A 25,016-nucleotide genomic window follows, 5' to 3' on the forward strand; every position below is an offset into this window, starting at 1 on the left:
ACATTAAATGACACACATTAAAAGTGTGTGGCATTTCCCACAATAAAATTGACTGATTCTGTATAAACAAAGTCCCTGTGAAATACTGTATTCAATGCTTGAATTCAGTGCTAGAGTTGATACATTATAAAGTCAGTGTGATTCATGATAAAATAAATTTTTTTGAGGTTTTATCACTGAGGTATAATGTTTTGGCATTATCAAAATGCAGGGAAAAGTGGAATCAGAATGCTTCTACATTTGTATCTAAAATCGTGTAGAAACTGATGGTGCTCCTGCAAATCATTTTGATTACATTGTCTTTATTGAGAGAAATCAGTTCTATCTAGTCTTTGCAGAAAAACAAAGATTTGTTTCTCTTCCCTGGTGATATGTATATTTCTGCTCACTCACCCTCCTCCTCTAAAGCTTTAAAAGAGAAATTATTCATCCTCTGCCACTCTGAAAAACAATGTTTACTGTTAATAAGAAGCTGCAAGAACAGTCAGGGCTTCAAGCAGAAATGTCCATGTTGCTTTGTTGTTGGAGAGCATCCAGTGGCTTCCCTGTTGCAGTAGAGAAAGAGAATGTTGTGTATCCTTCAGTTTTCCTAACTGTGAAATCCCAGATTGAGATACCTGTAAAATGACTGACCTTACTTTGTAGCCTCTACAGGTTGTCATAGCAAAGCTCCCTGTGCTGCAGTGCCTCAGTAATGTTTCAGCTCACTGTCACTGGTTACTCCTGAAGAAGTGCCTTCCCTGGTGGGCTTCAAACCTTTCCTGGAGGAGAGAAAGGATGCAGAGTGGAGGGACTGCTTCCTCATGCAGTCAGCTTTGCTGGCAGGAGAGCTGCAGCTGAGATGTTTCATCCCTCCTCAGCCATCTCCTCTCCAGCCTGTCAGGGAGTTTCCATTTTCCTTGTGTTCTCCAAATAACAGTGACAATGTGCTCACCCAGGTATCACTCCTGGTGGAATCCCCATCGAGCCAGCTGTAACTACAATATGTCAGTAGAAAATGTTGTCTGTGTCCTGTGAGTGGACAGACAAATGGAAGGTTTCCTCAGGATATCCATCATGCCCAAAGTACATGATGACAGAACCGTAGGGAGGTAAACTGATATTTGGTAAGTGATATTGGAGGAAAATTTCTTTTTTTCTAACCACCACGTAAGGGAAGGCACAGCCAGGAGGACTCAGCTGCAGGACTCCAACAAGTTCACATTGCAAGGACATTCTCTTCATGAGTCTTTCATTCCTTGTATACCCTGTGAGACAATAACTGATCCACTGGCTTTCCTGCTCAATTGCCCATGTACAAACAGAGCAGGACCTGCTTTTTAACAGTGCATCTGCAGAATAGGACTTATGTGCAGAATGAAGGATATGCTCCACAGGTTTTATTCCCGCAGGCAACGAAATCATTGAGGTTGCAATGCAGACAAGTCTGATGGGTGGCTTGAATGCAACTTTTGTTTTGCATGCTAGATGTCTGATGAAAAAAAAGCATAGACAAGTAGATGCACTAATTCACGTGGTGTGTGGTTTGGAAGACATAAAGGAGAAAGCATTCAGCGCTCTGAGAAACAGGGTATTGCAATTGCAAAATTATTGGAAGGGGATTTCTTAATACTGCCCTGGGAGCAGTTGTTCCTGTGCCTCAGATTTATGTCATTTGTAATGGGGCTTTTCAGTGAGACGATGTAATTTAACATTAATATCCAAGTTCTAATAGAAAAGTATTAGGAAATAAATGAAAAGGGCTTAGTCATTTGCAGTAGCAAACTTTAAAGCAACTTGCTTCCTTGTAATTCTTAAGGACAAGGAAGGAATTTTCCCTGAGAGCAAACCCAGCCAATTATAGGATTTCTTCTGCTGGAACAGGGTGTCTGAAGCTGACACAGACCACATAGTTCATGAACTTAGGTATGATATGCTGAGATAACTTGGTGTTCTTTTGGCTTCTGCATTTCTTCTATGTTGTGCATTATATTTTCATACATACACTTCTAACATTTAATGACTAACATCAGTGAAGAGTTAAAAAAAATAATAAACCCAAGGATTGCTGTTGGCATGTGTGATTCAACTTAAATGTTGGGAGATTTTCTCTTTGTGTCTGGGTAGTCTGACTGACTGGTGATTTGCTTTTCAATTGCTGCTGTCACAATGCAAAGGTCAGCAGGACCAGTGCATGTGTGTGTGAAGGCAACTAGAAAAGAAATAGCTCCTCCTGACCCTAACCATGCATGAATCAGCTGGTTGTCACTTATTATTCTCAGACACATTTAAGAAACATAATACTAGAGATTAACCCTGAATTTTCAAATCACAGCCATGAATTTTGAAATCATGGCCCTGCTGTTACTGGCTGTATCACAGACTGTATTAGGCACATCATGATATTTTTATGTCACATTTCCCTCTTAAACTGAAGAACAAATTAATTTTAAACTTAGATCTGAGCTTTGGTGAGAGGGACCCATCTGTGAGCTGCTCTACCCAATTGCCATATCCAAACATCTTTTTTTCTTTACCCCAGGATCAAGAAGTATGAAAATTCTCTAAGCAGGGCTAAACTCACAGTGAGGAGCACAGGTCTTGCTTTTAAGTGCCTCTAGTGAGAACTGGATTTCTGACAGGTGACTTCAGGAGACATCCCTGGATATCTGTTTTTCAAGCTGTCATTAATGTGAGCTTTTTAAAATTACCTTTCAGTGACTTTGCTCAGAAGTTTTTTCTTTTGAATAGAGAGGGTATAGCCTTTCTTCACTGTAAAACATGGGCCTCTGGGACATCCAGTATGTTTTAGTGAAGCTCAAGTTTTTGTGTTTCTAGTGAGTCTTGCGTAGAGATTGGATCTTAGGAGAAAAGAAGTACATAAAGAATAAAAATTCTTGATGAGTGGTGGGTTAGTTCCACACAGATACTTTTTCTGCTTGAAGGGAATGGGGCCTTTAACAGTACCTCTGTCTGGATTCACCACCTCTTCTTCTGTTGGAGGATCAAAAGAAGCAGAGATAATATAAGAGCATTGGATTTGTAACATTGTGCTGGCTTAGCACTTAATTTCTGAGATCATACTTCCATGTTATTTTCTTTTACTAGGGGGATCTTGAAGATGTGTCAGACGCTAAAGGAAAGGTAACATGGAATTAGGATTTCTCCTTTTCGGGAATAGGAGTTGGTATTAGAATTACAGTTGTAACAGCAACAAGAAAGCAAAATACAGGGCAGGAGTGTTTGGAGCAGTACTAAGGTCAAGTACCACATATAAACCACAGAGTCACTGCACCTCTTGACCTTTGGTTCCAGGAGCAACAACAGCAGTGCCAGCCATGTGCTGAACTGTTCCTCTCTGGGTGTTGCTCTTTCACTTGACAAATTTATAAGAAGTAAAAATTAAAAAACTTTCAAGGGTCTATGATTGGTAACCTCTGCCCATCATTTACACCATAGGCAGGAAATTCATCCTTTCCAGACAATGGCTCCAAATATATAGGAGTGAGCGGGAGTCACTGGGAAATAATTTAACACTTGAGTGAAACCTTGGAAGAGTAAGTAATAATCTGTTTTTCAGATGTTATATTTGTGTGATCTGAAAAAACCCAATGATGATAAACAACTCATTTTTCTTTAAGCAGATCATCAAGCCATGACTTTGGTAACCATTGTGTGAGCTGTGAAATTTGGACAGGAATAAATTTATAAAACTCTGACAAAGTGAGAGGAAAACAATCAAATGCTCAATTAAGTCTGAAAGCTGATAAAACAGCACATTTATAGAGCAGCTAGAAGTGGATTTGGTTGTGTGTTAATGCTTCAGATGGACAAAGATGGTTGGTGGTGTAGTTATTGCTGCTGTTGCTCTAACTCAGAATGAGCAAAGATGAATGTACAGGTTGATCTATCCAGTCCTGCAGTCAGTGAGCCAATAAAAATGTCATTAAAACAGCCAGAGTGTTCAGGGACATGGAGAGAGATCTAAGCCCGAGGTGTGCTGTTCCCTGAGCCCTGCTTTGATAAATACACTTTGCAGCCTTTGGATCTACCGCCAAAGTCTTGGAATGTAATAAATACCCAGTACAATGAAAAATTAACCTGCAAGGGAAAAAAAACCAGTGTGAATTCTCTTGTGTAAATATGTAATTCAAAATTAGGTGGGGTGATTCAATCTAGTAGATATAAAATATTCAGCCACATTTCTGCCTCCTTCCTCTTTATAAGAAAATCAATAAATGGGGGTGGCTGGGGGAGATTCTGAGCATATTAGAGACAAAAGTGTTTTACTTGACTCTTAACAAACAACCCTCACTTAGCAGAAACACAAATGCAAAAAAAAAAAAAAAAGGTTTTTTCCCAAAGTTGTGAATATTTACTCTAATTTGAATTCACCCTTAGGGCTGACGAATTGTCTTGAATCCAAAACAAGATGAAAAATAATTTAGGGATTGACATTCCAATTTCAATGGTCCATATCCATTTCTTTATATCCTCTCTTTTTCCCTCTTGTCCTTGCTTCGAAGTCAAGCCAACTCACAATTTTGCTTACTTTTGTTTTGAGACCTGTTAAACTCCCTTGGTTGTCCCTGTGGTTTTCTATTGGGTTTGAAGCTGGCTTCAGTTTGTGGTTCAGAGCCAGTTCCAGGTGGCATGGGGATTACAGATGCCTTGCCACCAGAACAAAGGGAACTGCTTTGTGAACTCTGGCAAACCTAAGCCCTCCTTCCCATTTCCAGTTGAGAGAGTAGGCCCAGTTTGTTACTATTCCCTTGAAAAAGAGAATTACAGATCTTAGTTTCAGTGTGAAAATGTAAGACAATTTTTTTTCTTTTGCACTGTGGAGAGGCTTTTTCTTTTCTTTTTCTTCCTTCTTTGTGTTTCCCACTGCTACTTCTCATAGAATTGGAATCCATTAGAAATCAACGCCTGTGGAAAATGAATGGTTTGGAAACATTTTAGAAAAGACAAATTATCAAAAGACCCACTTCCAGGCCCATGGATTTATTTCCTTTACATGTATGTGGAAAATGTCGCCTGACAGGTTCGTTTGGGTTCCAACATTTTTTACTTAGGTACAACCCTTCTTACCTGGCCTCGCAATGCTAAGATCACCACTGGAAGCCCTCCAGCATCTTCCTCATCCACGTGGAAACTGCTTCCTTTTCATTCCTTTTGGCCACTGTTTCTGAGAGCAAAGCCCAGGTTACCTGTAGCTTTGCTGTTCTTATCTATTGTTCTACTTGTGTCTGGCTTTCCTCATTAAAATTGGCCAAATAACCTTTCCTGCCAGCCAGAGACTGCTGGGAGCACTGACCTCCCCACCAAGCTCCATGACTATGTGCTGAAAACAGAAGTGTATCCTCCTTTTTATAATTCATAGGCCATCTGTTTAGCTTCAAAAGAAGAAAAGCAAAAACATGGGGTTTGTGCTAGAATCTACACATCTCCACCAAAAAATAAAAGACCCTTACCATAAACAGCTTAAATGAGCCTCATGAAGGAGAGCACTTGTGGGCACAGGAGTCCTGGAAACATTTGGAAACATTTGGAAAAAAAGAACTGGATGCCTTCCCGGCACAGCAGCGCTATGGGCTTCCTGAGAGAACTGTTTGCCAGGTGGTTAAAAAACAGTGCTGTGCTGATCCTCTTTGTGATCCCTCTGCTGAGTTCTCTCTCAAGCTGACACCTTTGGACAGGCCCTTTGTGCCCCAGACCCCACAAGACAGGGAAGACAGCGAGAAAAAATCAGCACAGATGCATCAGCAGCTCAGAGGACTGAGAGGTGAAATCCAATCCCCCAGCCCTGGGGAACAGCTTGTCCAGCACAGGGAGGAATTGCTCCCAACTTCAGCAGACTTCACCTCCCAGACTTCTCCCTCAAAACTGGGAAAAATGGCGAGGCTGATTAAACTACAGATTCCTTTTGCATGACTGAAATATCGCTGTTTTCCAGAGCTGACTAGATTAAAGGAAGACTCCTGCTTCAGCTGCTGGCATTGCTGCAAAAGTTGCCCTTTTCTGGATTACCAGCAGTAGCAGTAAAGTGAGTGACTGGTGAAGAAGCATCCATAAAGCTTTCAAGTCTATTGCTGTTGGCTTAGTGAGGCCTTTCTTCATCATGAGCCTGAATAGATTTATTGTCTCGGTCATGGAGTGTGAACAAAAGTGATAGTACTCACCAGGCACTTAGTTTCCTCAATTCTACTCAATTCTAATTGTAACTAATGAAAAGGATACTACATTTTTAGGTTGTGGTTCCAGGAAGCGTTTTTAAATAGAAGTAGCCTCCAGCACTGTTCAAAATACAATCTAAATAATGCAAGATTGTTAGGAGAAAATACAGCACTATTAAATAGCACCAAGTAATGGACAACTATTCAAAGTCATTATTTTTATTAGCCTGGATCATTATTACTGAGCCCATGTGACCTTACTTGCACTCAGTAATACTTGTAGTCATTCAAGAAAGTTAAATAATCATTACTGATTAATTAATATTGATTATACCGAGTGGTTGTATCCATATTTTGTGGATTTTCAGTGCGGTATTAGGCAGCATTGAAACTTTCAAATATGTTTTGTTTTCTTCCTACAAGAAGCATAACCCTTTCCAAAGCTAATTTAGGAGAAAGCTGACTTATTTTCCCCAAATTACATAAGTATTTTTGAAAAGCCCACTCCTAATGATGGATTGTTTTCAGTCCAGAGAAATTTTCTTTCAAGTAAAATAATATGTTTTGTGCAGTTTGTGAGAATGAGACTTTATTATAGACTGGAACACATCATGTCAGTGTGCAAACTGAGCCTTTTCACTCAGAGGTGAGGGAATGGACAAAATATCCACTGATTTTATTACACATACATACAGGTGGCATTTTGAGGAGAAGTGATTTGGAAGGATGAAGTCTGTGGTTTTGGAATGCATAACACTAATGATGCTGAAAATGGGAGGTTTCTGAAGATTGCCTCCTGATTTGCCTTGCAAATGGCTCTGTCTGCCAATACCTGCTCATGGCACACCTTTGACAAGAACCCATTTGCAGTACTTTGTCAGCACTTGTTTAGCATGAAGCTTCGAGCTCTGGTGAAGTGTCCCTGTAGACCTTTTTATTTTCTTCCCATCTACAGGCTCACTTGACAGAAGGAAATGTGCGAGAAGGTTTGTCATGGAGCATGTTGGACTTTTTTTTAAATTAAAAGCACTGTGCTGGGTCTAGTTGGTGGGAGTGAGCAGCTAGCATCTTTAGTGTCAGGGTGTGACTGATGGATCACTTTCCAGGTGCACAGAGATAAGACCCTCTGGTCTTCTCTAAACCGGTTTTTAGCAGAGCTGTGATAGAGGAGGCAGTGGCAAAGCCAAGATACCTCCCACAAGAGCTCTCCACAGCTCCCTTCAATGGGAGTAACCACCCAGCATGACTGGTTTGCTCCTGGCTTTTTTGGTTGTGGCACAATCAATTATAATGACAGAATGATGCACAGTGGGAAGAAGAGCCCTGTTATATTGTGGGGTTTTCTCCATGGCACAGGGTGAGGGGCAGAGCTGGCAGTCTGGGCTGCAGCTGCCCTGCCCAGAGTGCCAATGCCCCACAGTACATCAGGGTGTGTGTCTGATAGCCCTGTGAAAGCTGCAAGGCTGAAAGAATTTAATTTAATCCTGTTTTCATGATCATGTGTAATGGGAACAGAGCTGGTTGTGTTTATTCTGCCTGATGTTAAGAATAGCTGTCAGGGTTCTTTGGTACCCCAAGGCCCAGCAGCCACTGCTCTGGGGCCAGTGAGGGATTCTGGAGAGCTGGTTTTCATGACAGGAGTTGTGGCCATGGACAGTCCATGCTGGAGCAGGCGAATCCGTGAGAAGAAAGATGTGGCAGGGAGATGTTATGGACAGACCACAACCCCATCCCTGCACCACTTGGGGAGGAAGAGGTAGAGGAGGAAAAAGAGGATATGAGTGGGACGTGTTTTAGCTTTTTTATCTTTCTCACTATCAAACCTATTATAACTTCCAATTGATCAAAATATTTCTTTTCCAAGTGCACTCAGTTCTGCCTGTGACAGTAATGGGTAAATGGTCTCCTTGTCTTTTTCTTGACCCATGAGCTTTTTTATTTTATTTTTTCCTCCCTATCCTGTTGAGGAGAGTGGAGGGAGCAGCTGGTGGGAGGCTGGCAGCTGGTCCAGGTTGACCTACCACAGTATCACATTCTGTAGAATTTTGTACAGCAGTTCCTTCTCAGGGAGAAATCCTCCCTGCACGATGTCCTTTAACATCCAGCATGTAACCTTTCTTCTCAAAGGTATAGCACTGCACACTGGAGTGAAATATCTGGAAGGTGGGAGAGAACAAGGGTGAGGAGAAGTGTGTGGGGGACACAGAGGAAATGGGACAGTGTATCCTGACCAACATCTGAGGTGCCAACAGATTCCTGTGTTCATAGACTTGCAAGCTCGAAAGAGCTGCTGTGCTGGATTTGATCACTTGTCAACAATAGTTCTACAAGGTTCTTCGTAGTCTTCACAGTCAGAAATGAGCCTTTATGTTTCCTAGTAATTCTTCTGTGTTGGAAATGCACAGGGTGGCTGTCACTATTTGAATGTGTCACTCGAATGTTTGTGAAGATGGGAGCTTAACAAAGAAACTTACTGTGTTGAAACAAATATGTGAAAAGAAGGCAGGATAAATGAAACAATCTTTCTGTCCCTGCAGAAACTCAACGTATTGCATGAAGGTGTCCATGTCCTTGACGGTAGCTGAGAATGAATCTGGGCTTTGCTACAACAGCAAGATCAGGTATCTGGAAAAATCAGAAGTCACTAAGAGAAAGACAATCTCCTGTCCTGATATTGAGGATTACAAAACAGCCAGTCAAGAGCCAGATGTGGTGTGGTACAAGGTAACTACTGCTGTCTTACTGCTATTGTGCTGAAACTGTACAAAGCTTCCACTGTTTTCAGTCTGAGGCTTAGAGGTGGGTTTCTCTGAGACATCAGTGGTTTGTGACTGCTCTGGAGAATGTTCTCCTAGTATGACAGTTTTGCAGGTAAAACTGCTCAACATAGTCCTTGTCTGACAGAAATCAGTATCAATGAGAATGGTCCATGAGAGAAGTCACTTGGCCCCTCTATCAGCAGTACCACATTCCCAAACCACAGTGCCTCTGTACCAGTTTGTACCAGGGTGTGGTGTCTCCCTGCCTGATACTGGAGTAGAAACAAAGGGAGGCACCTGCAATGGAGCCAAGGTGGTATCAGCACTGCCAGCTTCAGTTGTGCTGCCCAATTAATTTTTATGGAATCTCTTAGGTAATTTCACCAAGACCTGTAAATTTTTACCAAAGTCTGCTGAAGTGCATTTACTTTTGCTGAGGTTCATTGAGTAACTGTAGTGAAGTCAGTTAATTTTAATTGAGGTCAGTTAGATACTTCTACTGCTCGGCAGGTAACTCATCTGGCTGCATCAGGGCCTGTTGAGTATCACACATCATTTTCATCAGCAAATATATTGGTGATGTGGTTCTGTAGCTCCCTGAGAGAGCAGAAGACTGAGTAAAATATGGGTTGGCTGGCAGACATCAGGTAATGAGACCACAGCAAGGTCTGGCAAATTTTGCCTGTTGTCTGGACTTGGACCAAAGACTGGTATTTGTAAAAGCCTCAAGTATTAATTGGTGCAAGAAACAGTAGAGAAGAATAAAGACTTGAGAGTGAGAAAGAACCAGAAATAGTTGGGCAAGAGGAACAGTTCAGTGGGGTCCGTGAAAAATAGAGTTTGTATTGTAGGATAAAGACAGAAGGAGTTTACGATAAACTTGTTTCAGGTAAGACAGAAACACACAGACTAGTTAAATCCTAAATTTGGAGTGCTTGATTTGTCAACCTTAATAACAAGATTTATCTTTCCATTATGCTGGAATATTTAAAGAAGATTTTCATCCAGGGAGGGAGCATAAGGTGTTTGAAATAGAACAGCAGATAAATAAATATGAGGAAGTCCTTGTGATTGCTTCTTTATCCCTTCTGCTGAAAGGAGAAATCCTTGTGTTTATGACAACCTGCCAGTTTGCTGGTAGTCAGGGAGTTTGGACTTGTGACCACTGTCAGACAGGACAATGATGATGCCAGCCTGCTGTGTGCAGGACCTGCTCTGCCTTCCAAAAGGCTTCTCTGTGTTTAGGGATTAATGAATCTGAGCCAATAATTGCATCAATTTACAGGGAGTTAACTGTGATTTAAACATGCTCTTAATTACGCCTGAATAGATTTCCACATGCACACCCGGTACGTAATAAAACATTTGCTGTGAGAATTTGTTTTAACAGTAGTATGAACTTCACTTCTGGCTAGAATTACACTGCATGAAATATTTATTTTTAAAGATTTCCCCAATTAATGCCATTGATATATGCTCAGCTCAGTTACGCCTGTTAGAACTGTTTTGACAAGAAGTGTGAGGGTTTTTTTAAAGTAAATGTGTGTGTCAAGTCATGATTGAATGAATGGGATTTAAGAATAAGAGCAGTTTCATGAAAAATCAGCTGGCAGCGGGAAAAGGTATATTACATCTTGAGTGTGGAGTCTTAATCCATTTCCATCATCTCTTTTCTACTACTGGGTTGAAAGAAGGGCTAAGAGAACAATCAAAATGTCAGGTGAAGGACAGGTAATTGTTATTTAACCTGGAAAAATAGACTTTTGAGGTGCTGCCACTTAGACTTCAAGAAAGAAGAAAAGAAGCATAATACTACACACTTAATTACTGGGGGAAAAAGCCCCAAAACCAGTTGTCTAAGGAAAGTAAATAGGCTATAAAAATAACCTTGCAGATTCCTCAAGCAAGTAAACATAATGCAAAACCAGAAAAGAGCAATTAATTGGTTAAATGCTTTGGGAAGAACTTAGACCACCTTCGAGTACCTGAAGAGGGGCTTAGAAGATGACTGGAGAGGGACTTTTCACAAGGGCTTGTAGTGAAAGGACAGGAGGGAATGGCCTTGGGCTGAAGGAGGGTAGGATTACATTAGATATTAAAGGTATTTTCCTGTAAGAGTGGTGAGGCCCTTGCACAGGTTTCCAGAGAAGTTGTGGACTCCCCATTTCTGGAAGGGATCAACACCAAGTTGGACGGGGCTTGGAGTAACCTGGTTTAGGGAAAGGTGTCCCTGCCAAGCAGGGGGATGGGATTGGATTGAGATGATTCAGAATGCGTATGGAGTTCCATGAAAAATTTATGTTCGTGTCATGCTGATCTCTGGCTGTGGTACAGTATATTTGCATGTTGACGTATTTTCTTGTTTGGTTGTTTTCTTAAGAGAAAGCTTTGTTCTATTTTGTTTTCTGTGTTTCTGACACTGCTGCTGCAGACGAGCAGAAAATGGGGCATAGGTGTGGGCATGTCACCAGTCTTTGAAGTTGCTGAGCCTGATGTAGCTGATGTGAGGCTGCTGCAGTCTGAGAACTTATTCCAAGCAGCCACCTTGAGAGAGGGAGTAGAGGGGCATTGAAGGTACTCAGGCCCTATGTTGCTTTTGTTTCCTGAGTACAGAATTAGTCAGAGCCTCCAGAACTGCCAGGAGTGCTGAGAACTTTAAAGAACTGAGAAAAGCATGATTTTGTTGCAGGCAGAAAAGGCTTGATGTTAAAAGTATTTAGAGACAATAAATATATAATCTTAAGGTGCCATTTTCAAGAGATAATGATTATGTTTGGCCTGTGCTTTTAGTTCAGAGCATTCCAAGAACTATTCAATCATGAGTGCTGCTCATATATTCATGTGACTGATCTGCCTGCAAGGATCCAGTATATTAGGAAAGGGAGATCCTCTTCTAGCACTGTATCACACCCTATCCAGAATGACTCAAATGTGGTTCCAATAGGATCACAATTTGTGGTAATGAACCTTAATCTCCTGAACAACAGCTAAGGACTGTGTGGATGAAGTCTGTGGGAGTTGCAGGCCATCAGTACCAAGTCCTGCATCAGAGGATGCATGTGGGGGTGATGCTGCAAAGTGCCAGGTGATGGGAAAAGGCTGAATCAAAGCTCATCAGGTTCTGGAGAAGCCAGTGATGAGAAACAAGGCTGTAAGGAAACCAGGCTTCTGAACTCTCTTGCTCACAAAACTGCTGTTCTTCCTGTTTTCTTTTATTGGTAAATGGTTCTGGCCTGGGACTATGTGTAAAGTTTGCCTTCAGGCTAACTCTTAACAGACATTGCCCTCACTCCCTTCAAACAGAGGTGTATTTTAATGGTCCATCCTAAAGCAGAGGTCCTGGTAGTTGTTACAAAAACCAAGAAAATACTTAACCATTGCTTCAGGGCACCATGTATTAAACACAGCCCATGTGATACAGTAGGAATAACAGAACCTTAAAGACATTTCTGTTTAATTTCAGTCTTCAAATCAATTTCAGTTTCAGATCTCTGTGCTTTCTGAAATGATATTTGAATTTTAATTGCAAAATATATTGAGGTGGTTGTTTCCTTGTGTATAATACTGAAAATCTGATCAAGCAACATTGTCTTATGTTGTACAAGTCAAGTAATTTTGGCACTGGATTTTTTTTCTACAGGAATGTAAGCCAAAAATGTGGAGAAGTGTCGTTATTCAGAAGGGAAATACTCTCTTAATTCAAGAGGTCCAGGAAGAAGATGGAGGAAATTATACCTGTGAACTAAAGTTTGAAGGCAAGATTATACGAAGAACAGTTGAATTCAAGGTTACTGGTAAGAATCTTTGTTCTATGCCAATAGAAAAAAAAAAAAAGCTTTGAAATAATAAGAAAAAATTGTTTTCACATGTTGGTGAATCTGTTTGATAGAAGTAAGTCCAAAGCAAATCCCAGCAGCTGAGCAGTCCCACACTCAGGGAAATTTATATCAAGATCTTCTAAAATTTCACAGAAGAGTACTTCTGCCTTTTGCTCTATACAAAACCTAGAAATGCTCCATATTTTTTAAGCTTTTGTTTAATTTATGATGATCTGCTTCTCTAGTCTAGGGCTTAAGTGAAGAGTATGGCAAAATGTATTCCAAGAATGAAGTTAGCAATATTGGACTGTCAAAACAAAGTAACCTGCTTGTCAGGAGGTCAAATACCCTGGGATTCTGATTCTATATAGTATCTACTAGACAACAGTATTTTTCTATTCTTTCCAGGTACCAAAAATGAATGGTTAAAAAAGTATTGTCTACCAATATATTCCTTCTCCCTTTTCATCCCACTATACAGTATGACATCTATAATTATTATTTTGCCTTCTGTGTCTGTGGAACTTTGCAAGTATCTGAAAACAGTTGCCCCACATACTGATTAAAACAGGGTCCTACTCAACACAGTGATATGTAGAATTCCTCTTTCTTATATCAAACTGAATTATTCCATAAGATGTTTCTAATGTGTTCTTGAAATAGATTCTTCCCTTTGAGTGGAGTCCATTTTCTTATTCTTATCATTATTCCTCATTTTCAGTGAGTTCTTTTCCCTGTGTGCCCTGTGTCACGTGACCCTTTATTGTCCATTTTTGACCATGGACAGATCTTTGACCATGGGCAGATCTCTAAAGTATTGATTTGACCTACCTGACCCTAGACCTGTCAAATGAAGATATAATATCTGCCTTGTGGATAGTCACTACCCTAAGTAGCATGCTGGTCTTCAACCAGAATGTGAACTAAGTTTGACAAAGTGAAAATGAGATGCATTTAATTCAATTCCCCATGATGGATGTTCTGTGCTCTCCTTTTCATCGTGACCTTGCTAGAAGTCATGTGTTCTCTTCATTATTTAAACACTGTGGTATATTTATAATTCACAATTGAAGGAATTTGTCCTAAACTAAATACAGTATTTATTGCAGTTATTTCTTTTATTAAAAAGTTTATTCTCTATTTAGAATGTAAATATGAAATACGTAAGTTTTCTCCTTTTTGTGAAATGCTTGAGAAGCAGATTTTCCCCCTTGTAATTTGCCGTGAAATTCATGTTGCGTTAAATTTCATTTAGTTTATAAAAGCACATATGTTTCTAAACACCTTTTCCAGACAGAAATGTTTGGGAGACATATCTGATGTTATGTGTTTGCTGGTTGAATCTCTGTAGAGAGCTAAAAGAGTTTATATAAGTTTATGTAGATGACAACCTAAAAACTTGGATAAGAGCTACAAATGTAATAGAACCGTGTAAGCATGTTATCTCACAGCTTTGTTGAGCAAGTTTCTTTCTCCTGTTTTTGTTTTGTTTCAGTTTATGAATTTTACGTGCATCTAGGTTTAGATCTTTGGGGTGAGAGGTCAAAGAAAAGTTGTACAAGAAACAGCAAAGGTTTGCTTGTGTTGTGTGGCTGTCCAAGCCAGGTGGGGTTCCTGAGGCAGGTCAGATCATGGGCTGGGAACAGGTACATGAAATACTTGAGGATTTGGTTGAATAAATGTTGTGACCCTTCACAGACTCATCCCAGTATGTCCAGGTCTTTCTTGTAGTGGGATTGGTGTTGCCCTGGGCCCCATATTTCACCTGCCTGAAAAGGAGTTCTCATCAAAATGTTCCAGGAGAAGCTAGAGAGACCAGAGCTCCAGCTGCTGAACCTGTTGGTCTTTAAAAACTCTGTAAGCAAATACTGCTGAGGGCTTACCAGCAGAGCTGGAGTAGAATTGTCTCTACTAAGCTGCAATACAGATGTGGAGAAAAGGATCTTGCCTGCTGCTCTCTTCTGCAGGAGCTTTTTAATGCTGTTTCTATTATTGGTACTTATTAACATGCCTGAATTGGCATTTATTGGCAAATGTCTGAGTTCTGCTAACATAAAGATTTTGAACAGAAAGACTCTGTTGGGCACTGCTAGCAGCCATGGTAACCTGAAATTGTTATTGAAGAGTTATTCTGAAAGTGAAAAGGGAAACTTCACATCTCCCTTGAGCAAGGAGAGCTGCACTGCCATGGAGAGAGAGGGAGCTGGCTTAAATTCCCTGCTGTCTTTCAGGCATTTGCTGAAGTACACAACACTGGTGTACAAAGTACACCAGTTGAGTGGATTGATTGTAAGACAAGGATCTTCTTTGAAGTCACATCAGATCTGATTCATGAGGTTTTCAGTGCTTTGTGAAGATTCTGGTAGTTATGTAAGTAGCAATATGAAATATCTGCTATTTGTAGGTAAATGCAGATCGGGCATCTAAACAGTGAAACTTGAATCAGAATAAATGCAGTGCTGTCATAACAGAAGTTACATCAAAAGCTTTAGGAAAATTTCAAGGTGCAGAAGGCAGAAGCACCATTTTAACTTGCTGTTGGTAAAACTAATCAGAGCAGTTAATGATATCCCAGACTAATGCAGCAGTTTTACTGAAGATGTGATCTCACAAGCCAGCCTGATCCAAGTTAACAGCAGACAAGAGAGCAGTTGTGGACAGAGTGAAGGATGATGGACTGTTTGGTATTTATATTAGTGTTGCCTAAGGATTTCTTTCAAGAAGAGGCTCAGCTGGGGACACAACCCTGCTCTTATTTAGTTATCCAGCAAAGCCCAGTGAGTCGTTAGAACTATTAGAAAGGTGCTGCCTTAACTTCTGTTAAGTTGCCTTAGTGGCTGTGGTAAGGAGCTGCTGCAAGGACAGCCTGTACTTGGATTCTGTCTTGCCTTCTGGCCTTTGCAGACCCAAATGGAAGATCTCAATGAGCCAGTTAGAGGTAGGAGGGGAGTTCCTCCTCCCTTTCTTCTGTGACTAAGCCATGATATGAGCAACTATGAGGTAATTTGTAAGAAAGAAATCTCAGGAGTCATAGATGGAAGCCTAAAGCCATCAGTGTGTGATGCCTGGCCAGAGGAAGAAAGAGAGAGGGACCTGAGTGGTATTAGTAGGAGAGCAGAGCAGAAAGCAAACAGGTCAACATTGGCAGGAAGGGGCAGCTGGACATGGGTGCTGTTCAAGGCTGGCAGTGTCATCCTCTGGCTGTGGTGGGTAATAAACAGCTGAGTGTGATTCAGATGGTAAAAGGCTTCAGAGGCTGTAGCTCTTCAGGGTTGTAAGGGAAAAGCTTGCAGCCTAGAATATATTTGAAAAATATTTTGACACAGAGTATTTATAGGGACAAAATCCTGAGCTACAATACAGCACTAATGAGCAGTGCCTAAATCTTGGTGTTTGGGTGCATTTAACAATAATAGATTGTCAACAAAACAGCTTTTTCATCACTAGTTCTTCATGGGTTTGTTATATTATGCAGACAGATGTGAAACGAGTCTTGTCAGCCTTTTTTGCTGAAGAAACATGACAACAGTGTTATCTCTTAGCAAATAACATGTAACCCTTCAGTCTATGTTTAAAAAAAAAAAATAGATACAACTTCACTTTGCTTCTTGGTAGCTTTGGTGTGACAAATAAGTGAGACTAGAAATTGTGATCTAGGGTTCTAAATCATAAAAAAGTAACAGAAACTCGGTTTTTAACTAGATAATAAATTAGAGCACACCCTTTTAGAAAAAAATGAATGCATTAATATAAAGTTACAGATAATCTACAATCTTAAAATTTACTAGTTTTTAATAAAATTACAGCTATTCAGAAATATCAGCAATAAAAACATGTTAATGAGTACTGTTAAATGCCAGTGTTTATTGAAGAACAATTATACTATTCAGATTTTAAAAGAACAAACAAACCAAACGTAGAAAGTTATGTTGGTTTTGAAAGGCAATTTATGCAACTTCCTGTTCTCTCCATCCCTACCAACAAATTCACTCTGTGTGAAAGGAGGTGATTTGTGAACTTGTATTGGTGAATTATTTTCCAGTATGACAGCAGGTGGCCATCTGACCAACTTCATAAACTGCTGGTGATGGATTGGAATGACATGCAGGAATTACTGGACCACTCTGTCCAGGAGCTCTGTCCTCCAAGTTTCCTTCAACCTCTACTCTGGCATATTCTTCACAGGCTGCTAAAATGCCTGGCTGTTCCTAAAAGTCATTTATGCAGCAATATTTGTTTTGACCATCGTAAATGACAAATTATTCCACATGGCTACTTGAGTTGAATGATTCTGCCCGAATTCACTCTTTGATCATAGTTTTCCAATTAAATTCTTTCAACTCTCATTACATTGCTCACTTTTCAAATTACACCTGCTGCTGTTGCTAGATTTTGTTTGTGGGTTCTGGACCCCTTTATTAGCAAAAGCAGTTGATGGTGATTTGCTATTGTTAAACCAAGGGGTTGAATTGGATTTAGAAGGGCAAACAATAGTTGTACTTTCCAGCAGCTCTAGGGCTCTACAGTCAGAAGCTACTACAAAAGAAATGAGGATATGAGCTAAAAGTATGTCCACCATTTGGTAGTGGCTGTCTGGACATTTTTAATTCTCTGTAAACTGGATGTGCTGTTTTACATTATTAGAAATCAAAGCTAGAGACACACTGGCAGCAATCCCTGGGTGCTGATCAGAACAAATTTACACCTGCAGTAGTCTGTAAGTAGTCTCTAAGCCTTATCAGTTTATGGTAGATAAAGTACTGTCACCAAAATTATAGAAATGACATGTGGACTGGCAACAATTTTGGCTGCTGACAGCTTCCAGAACAACCACAGCAAAGTGTTAAGATAAATTAAAAGCTTATTTCAACTGAGCTGAAACATGGAAGTCCTTCCAAGCCCTTTGGAATTAAGACTATTACAAGAGATTTACTTTTATAGTGTAAAATATAAGAGTTGGCATTTACTTAAAAATCTGAAAACATGTAATTGTGATTCCCTCCCAATAGCATCATGTTTTGGCAGAAAGAGTTTAGTAATCTGCAATGAACTTTTGAAATGGTTCAGTGTTGCTTAAAGTAGTTAGTTACCCAAAAATCCAGTTTAGCTCTGAAAGGTCACTGAGCTCTGAATATCATTTGCAGATGTAAATAAAAGCAGGGTCAGCATAAGGCTAAGGTTAAAAAAGCAGGTGGCTGAGGAGCAGAAGCAGAACGGAACATCCCTGGCAGTTTTGTGCAGCGACAGGTCCTGTGCTCAGGACGTGCCTGAGCTCTGGTCTGCAGGGATTCCTCAGTTAGCTCTGAAGGAGCTTTTCCAGCAGAGCCAGTTCACATGTTTGCATGGCTTTTGGTACCTAAATTAAGTCTGACATCTCTGCCTGGCATTGCACTCTGCAGAGAAGGCAGAGCCTGCGGGTCCTGGTGGAGGCTGGACATGCTCTCACTGTGCTATTGTTGCTTCATTTACTAAGTTCCAGAGCCTTTTCTTTGGAGACTGGATGAACTAGCTGTTGTTATCACCATTTTATCATCAAATGAGGCAGTCACCTGTCAATTAGAGCACTGGGTGAAAACAACATTCATTTCAATTTATGTAATTTCCATTTCAATTTATGTAATTTCCACATCAAAGGTCATATTGCAACACTTTGTATTTCTGATTTTGTTATGACAAATTACTTCATTGTTGTAAGTGAATATATTTTAATTTGACTTGTGGCTCTACAATTTTTAATAATACATATAGCTGCTAATGTATATTACTGAAAATTTTCAGCATTTCTGAAATGAGATGTTTTGATAGTTCCTGTTAATTTTTTTTAATTGATGTTTTGCAGGAAATTTTTTGTGAAATGCAAAAATTTTCACCAAATGCAGGTTCTAGTCTCTGTCAGCACTCAATGTCTCCCCTAATCCCTGAGATCTGGGAGTTGCTTGAAGTGCAGGGCTGTTTTATTGCTGTTTTTGGCCAGCAGCTCTCGTGAGAGCTGTTAGCTCCACCCTCTCTTATTTGTTTGTATTTTCAAGCATGGGTCAGAGAGCCTGTTGTCTCAAATAAAGCAGAAAACATTTCAAGGAAAGCCTAGAGCAGCCTGTGAATTTTCCTGCTGAAACAGCCTGAAAAGCACTGCAAGGTAAAACATGGTGACGTGCGGATGGTGGGAGTTGGTCTGGCCTTCAGGCTTTGCTCCTCCTCACATCCTTGCATGGCCAGTGCTGGCAGGCATGAGAAGTGTTTGCTGTACTTGGAGCTGTCTCCCTTTTTCTGGAAACAGATGCTCTTTCTCGAGAGCTCTATTTTTTTAGCTCCACATCTCCAAAGGAAAAATTTCCCTTGTTCACCAGAATTCTGAAGTGGTACTGAAGCTGTCAGCAGCTGTAGGACCCAGGGACATGCTTTTTATTCTTTCCCTCCTCTCCTGGCTTGGCATCTTTAGCCTTTCTTCCCTTGCTGTGAACAACGTTCAGCTCACTCCCAGTGCTTGGCAGTCCCCTCCACTTCTGACACATGGCCTGGGGTGCCTGTCCCTCCTTGCATCCCATGCAAGTGTTTCGGCTAGAGCTCCCTTCTGGCAGGAAATGTGCTGTTTCCAGCCGAAGGCCCAGCTCCTGCTCCCTCTAACTTGATGGGGAGCTGCTGGAGTACAGTCAGAAACACTGGAATATTGGCACTTTCTAATTTAGAATTCAGTTTTATTCTTAACAAGATATTTTATCCTTACGTCGTAGCTCCTTCTCATACTTCCTTCCTCCTGGAAAACAACTTTTAACATTTTTTCATAACAGAACTTTTTCCAGTATTCGAGTCCAAAAGAGAATAAATGAAAAAAAAAATCTAGAGAAACTAATAGTTCAAGGCAAAATATTTACAAAACAAATGGGAAAGAGAAAAGCAGCTTGCTTGTGACTACAGTTCTAATAACTGAGAAAATTAGACACTAGCTAATTTAGAAGTGAAATCTTAAAGTGAACAAGTTAAATCTGCAGAAGTTCTGTACACCTGGGAGGGACACTGCAGATTGTGTAGGAACAGAAGATCCTTCCTGTTCACTTCTAAAACTGAAATGTTAAAATATATAACATTTACGTTATACCTGAAGTGACGTTTTCTTGCTCATATAAATTACACATTTCCATAGCAAGACTTCATCTTTTCTCCATCTTTGCAATATCTTGACACTGTCAGGGAATCATTTTTTCATTAAATTCAAGGGACAGTAAAAACTCTGCTCAAATTATGTTTTTACTGGGAGTCCCAGGCTTTAAAAGATCTGTGGTAGGAGACACTGTTCTTAGCATTTCCTCTGCTGCACTTTCTTATAAATGATGCATTGCATCTTCTAGTATTTTTATTTTCTAAAGGAAACCTTAATTTCTGTGACAGAAAGCGAGCCAGAAATGGGTTAAGTGCTGACAAATACAGTACTTAAAGACCAGGAAATGAATTTCACAGCTGGGTTCTCAAGCCATTGCTAAAATAACTATCTATTTAAAGCTACATATAGGAACTGCCAACAATTAGTTTTCTTTTGATATACTTTATGTGATTGGTATTAATTTTTACCAAGGTCTTTGTTTTGTAAATATTAGCTTTCTGTAACGCAGTGAAGTATTTATCTTAAAACTTTAATTTCAATTCTGATTTGTTATGTGTCTGGCCAGCAGCATCCTATTAACTGCTGTAGACAACTAAGCATGTTTCTGTGGTCAGAGCAGACTTAATAGCCCCTAATTCCTGTAGTGACTTTAGTTTTTCTAGCTACCTCAGGCAAAGCCCAGTATGATCGAGCAAGAGAAGTGTGTCCATTTGCTTTTGACCCCATTTGGAAAATGGAGCGATTTCTCTGCCTTTTTCAGAGTATTTCTTGTTCAACCATGCAAAAACCCTGTCATAAATCTGCAGCAAAGAGTTCTGTGTCTGCAAAGAGTCAACAGGAAAATTCAATCCAGAGCGTGGTATCAGTACAATGACGGTGCCCATTCACCTGGAAGAAGTGACACAGCCAGTTGTGTTCTGTCTTTTAACATCTCCTTTTCACCTGACACCCAGCAAGGTCCTGATAAATTGGACCAACTCTGCTGGCTTCAAGAGTCTGTAAGCTGAGGGTCTGGACAGTGTCTGAGGGATGCATGTGCCTATTCGTGGTTGCTGTGTGAACTGTGTCACTGCTGAAGTGACAATAAAATATATCCACAAGAATAAAAGCTCCTTCATTTGCAGTCCTTCAAATGATCCAGATTGATGGCTTTTCCATTCACCAGAGTGACCTGTTAATTCAGGGCTCATGAAAAACGAGTTTGGAAGATAAACATTAAGTATTACCTCCATATCTCCTGGAGAAAGTGCAAGTTCTAAGGGCAGTGAGAAATGTAGCAATGTGCTGCAGTCTATGAATTATATATAGTGTCAGTACTCTTGGCGCTTTACTTACAGCTCCACAGCCTGCCTTCCTGGCTCATGAACATGCAAAGTAATTAGAATGGCAAATAGCATTAGTTTTTATTGACCTATGTTGCCCCCTAGTTCTCTGTCATGTTCTTGAACATCATGGTTTTTTCCTTCCACCTTAAATCAGCAGTTTGCAGTTGGTAGCATTGATTATTTGGTATTGTCTAATTTATTGATGCGGAGAGCCAAGGCTTCCACGCTTGCTAGGGGTTGCTCATTTCTCCAATGATCTGTCATTGTGCACAGCAACTGTAGCTCGCTGAATCACTGACTATATACTGTAAATGTCAGATATGAGCTCCCACTTTAAAAACTGCCTTTCATTCCGGGAGCTGCTGAGCCACATTCTCTAAGTGTATTGTGCTTTTAGAAGTGGAGGTGACTTAGTATTAAGTGATAGGATTGTGAGGTTTTTGCCCACAACAGTGAGGTAAAGCATAGCCACCAAAAGAAACTTGTATTTTTTCATTTTCTGTGTTAGAGAAGACTTCCTTCATCATGAAAGTGTAGGCTGGATGCTTATTCTTCTTTATTAATAATAGATAGGCAGATAGTTGCACAGACATGAAATAACATTGCCCTGAAACCATTTTGCTAATGGTAAAATAGATACACATGAGTGAGCAGATTGCTTTGCCCACGAAAATGCAGCTTTCCCACCCAGAGAAACTGCAAATCTTGCGTAATGTTTTGTCTCATAAGAAAAGCCTGAGAACAGGAAGCAATGACTGTCTTGTTCCTTTGAAATGACTGGAGAAATTTTAATAGGTGAATTGCTTTAACTTGGGCTGGAGATCAGGGTTATGTTTTTGCAGCACAATGTTGATGCTTCTCAGAGCTGGTTTGTGCTATCTGGCACTTGTGGCTGTGTAGCTGAGATGAAAAGTTCTGCTGTGGAATGAATAGTGCTCACTACTGAATTGTCAGCATTATTTCTTGCTGCGGCGATGTGATCCTCAAAGGTGCCTTATTCAAGTGCCTGTTTGGCCTGACCCTGTTTAGCTTATAAGATCTGACAGTAGTAGTATTGCTTCAGGCTCTGATGTTGCTCTTATGAAGTTCACCAGAAGACTGGAGCTAATAACTTACCAATGTTTGCTCTGTGCCTTGCAATTTTTAAGATGAAAGGACATACAAAAATATGCTGGGTGTGTTAAGTACCTTGTTTGTCTTTGATATCATGGAGCAGCATGGATAATATGTTCTTAATTTTTATCAGCACCAACCAAGCTATTTTTTATCTTTGATAGTATTGATTGACCTTTTGTAAGCAAGAGAAAAATAAGCATTCAACTGAATTTGTGTTTAGGTGTTTATGACTCTAGTCTATTTCAAAGGGATAGGTAGCTAGTCAGTTACATTAGACTTTCATGCACCGACTTATTTACTGTGTGTGTTGAGTGATTTTTGCAATGCAAGCATGTTTCAGTAAATAAAATCAATTTGCAGCCAATGGGAAGGCAACAGTAAGTGATTTAACTTTTCATCTTTTTCTTTGGCTTAAAATGAAAAGCTCTCCAAGGTATTTTTTATGACAAGCCCTGTGGGCTGAAGTACTCTGAGAAAGTGCAGGAAATATAAAGTGCAGAATTGCAAACCAAAGTGATTTAACAGTAAAATTAATAAACAATATAGTTATAAATTTCTGAGGCAGCTTTGGGTTCTTATCCTCTGTTTTTTTCTGGTCCAGCAATGGACCTAAAGGACGGTTTCTCCTCTGAAAGGGCAGTGTGGTCTGTGTGGTCTCTGATTTTATTTTATCTTGGCTGGTGCTGGTTCTCTTGTTGTGGGTACCTGTCTGCCAGGAATTGGTCTGAGATAATTTCATGAACAATTGAGATGATTAAAGGGCTTTGGTTGTATTAAAGGAGGCTAGATCCAAGCAGCAGATGGCTTTTCATCTTTATACAGTGCATATCACATTAGCAATCCAGTTGTGGATAGTCGAGTTGCCCATCCTGGTCCAGGAGTGGTTAGTTTCTGGCAGGGAGGGAGCCAATTTGCCATAAGCTGTGAATGCCCTTATAACTTCTCTGGAATACACTAACATGCTGCTTTTTCTCCCTAAATGGGGACAGAGATGCACCTGGAACAAGGGAGGTGTGACCCTGCCAGGGCTACAGCAGCTCTGTGACCTCTAAGTGTCCATAGCAACTGCATTTAGGCAGATGTCTTCAAGGAGAATATATCTAAATATTGGTACACTGACTGTGCAGTAATGTGATCTGATTCAGAGATGCCATTTCAGTTGTGCTTCTCTTGGGCCATACACATGTTGCAGAAAATAACAGGCAACTTAATTTGTAAATGAAATATGAGAGGTGCTCAGTGCGTTTTTCAGCATGGTGTGGATGCCAATATGAGAGGAAGTGGCCTCAGAAATACTGTGAACAGGATTAGATGGGCAAAGAGGAAGACCTTTGGTACTTGGTTTTCTGATATAAAAGTCTGTTTGAAACTGGTGAGAAACCTAACTAAACTATCAGGTTGATGAAGAAATTTTCAGAAAAAAACATGAATTTTGTCAGTGAGGAAAGTTAGTGTTTGGCCCACTATAAAATTCTTTTTTCTTGTCGTTGTAAGAATTCCATTCTGGGATAAACTGCAGCTTTTCTGTGTTGTTCTCTAGAGGGAGAGAATTCACTGTTTTTCTAGCAAAAAGACTTTTTCTGTCACTTGACAAAGAAGCTGCCCTAAAGCTTTGGGCAGTGCAGCACTCAGAGGAAACACTGTGATCACAGACTGCTGCTGGGAAGAGAAGATTGTGAAGAGGTCAGTCTGGAAATGTGGAGTCTTCAGGGGTTAGAATTGTGATTGCTACACCTCTAGCAGTGGCAAAGCCTGTTAAGTTCTCACCTTTAACAGGTTTTGTACATCTCACACAAAGAAATGTTTCATCATTTACTCATATATTGAAATTAATTCACTTGAGACTGTTTGTTTTAAAAAAACTTATCCATGAGAAATTTCTCTTCCATGTTAGTGGCTTCCTGTACAGGACTATTCAAATTTCTGTAGATCATAGTCACATAACTGAAGCAGTAGGGTGAAGCATGGAAGTACTTCCAACCATTCCCTTGAGGATAGTTATCAATGCCTTTTTTCCAGAAAAGCAGTCACGGAAGCTGAGCTCACCTATAATGTTCGTGTTGAATCATTCTACTTGTGGGGAAAAATGCCTCTTTTTTGAGTTTTATTTTTAATGTCTGCTTTTTCTCCATCTTCCAAAAACATATACTTTTATTCCCCACTATCCAGTGTTCTGGCATTGCAATGGGAACTGTGCATTTCTTGAGCAAATACTGAGGTTTATTTCAGCTGGAGCTCCTGATGTGGGGGAGAGGTTAATGGGACACATCATGCTATGAAGATAAGGAGTGTGAATTATATATATTAGTTTAATGTAGAGGATATGGACTGGAAAGAAAGTTGGTTCCTTTCCATTAAGTTGTGGGTGGGTCAGAGCAAGAGCTTTGAGCACCTCCAAAGTCTCTGGCTATCCACCACCAGATCTATATTCCCTGTCAGTCCAGACCTCATTTTAGTATTTAAAATGGTACTTGCTTTCTTTTTCTAGCCCTCAAAAGGGCTTTAATTCTTTCCCTCGTTCTGCCAGTGCTCAAGCTTCTACAGCTGTTGCTGTCACATTTAATAAGGACTTTGTAGAGTTTAAAGATTGTGTTGTTGCACCAGCTTTTCTTTGGCACAGGAGCAGAGCTTTGTTGTTAAGTTGGGGTGCTCCTCACGGACACAGCTGCTGACAGGGGTGTCAGCTGAAGGTGACAGGAACTTGTCACTTGCCCTGGTACTCACATGCAGCTCCCTGTGGTGCC

General features: G+C 40.3%; 1 protein-coding gene across 7 annotated transcripts in view; it reads left to right on the plus strand.

The window, feature by feature from the left end:
• IL1RAPL2 (interleukin 1 receptor accessory protein like 2) overlaps window positions 1–25,016 on the plus strand; it is a 349,905-nt gene that overhangs the window by 189,343 nt on the left and 135,546 nt on the right. For all 7 annotated transcript variants that reach the window (XM_085060499.1, XM_085060500.1, XM_085060502.1 and 4 more), the window contains 2 exons: window positions 8,693–8,879; window positions 12,555–12,708. In XM_085060499.1, coding sequence (XP_084916625.1) covers window positions 8,693–8,879; window positions 12,555–12,708 — 341 coding nt within the window. The remainder of the gene's footprint in view (window positions 1–8,692; window positions 8,880–12,554; window positions 12,709–25,016) is intronic.

The sequence above is a fragment of the Lichenostomus cassidix genome, chromosome 4A, assembly GCF_008360975.1.
Source record: "Lichenostomus cassidix isolate B80296 chromosome 4A, HeHo_3.0, whole genome shotgun sequence".
In the NCBI taxonomy this organism is placed as follows: domain Eukaryota; kingdom Metazoa; phylum Chordata; class Aves; order Passeriformes; family Meliphagidae; genus Lichenostomus; species Lichenostomus cassidix.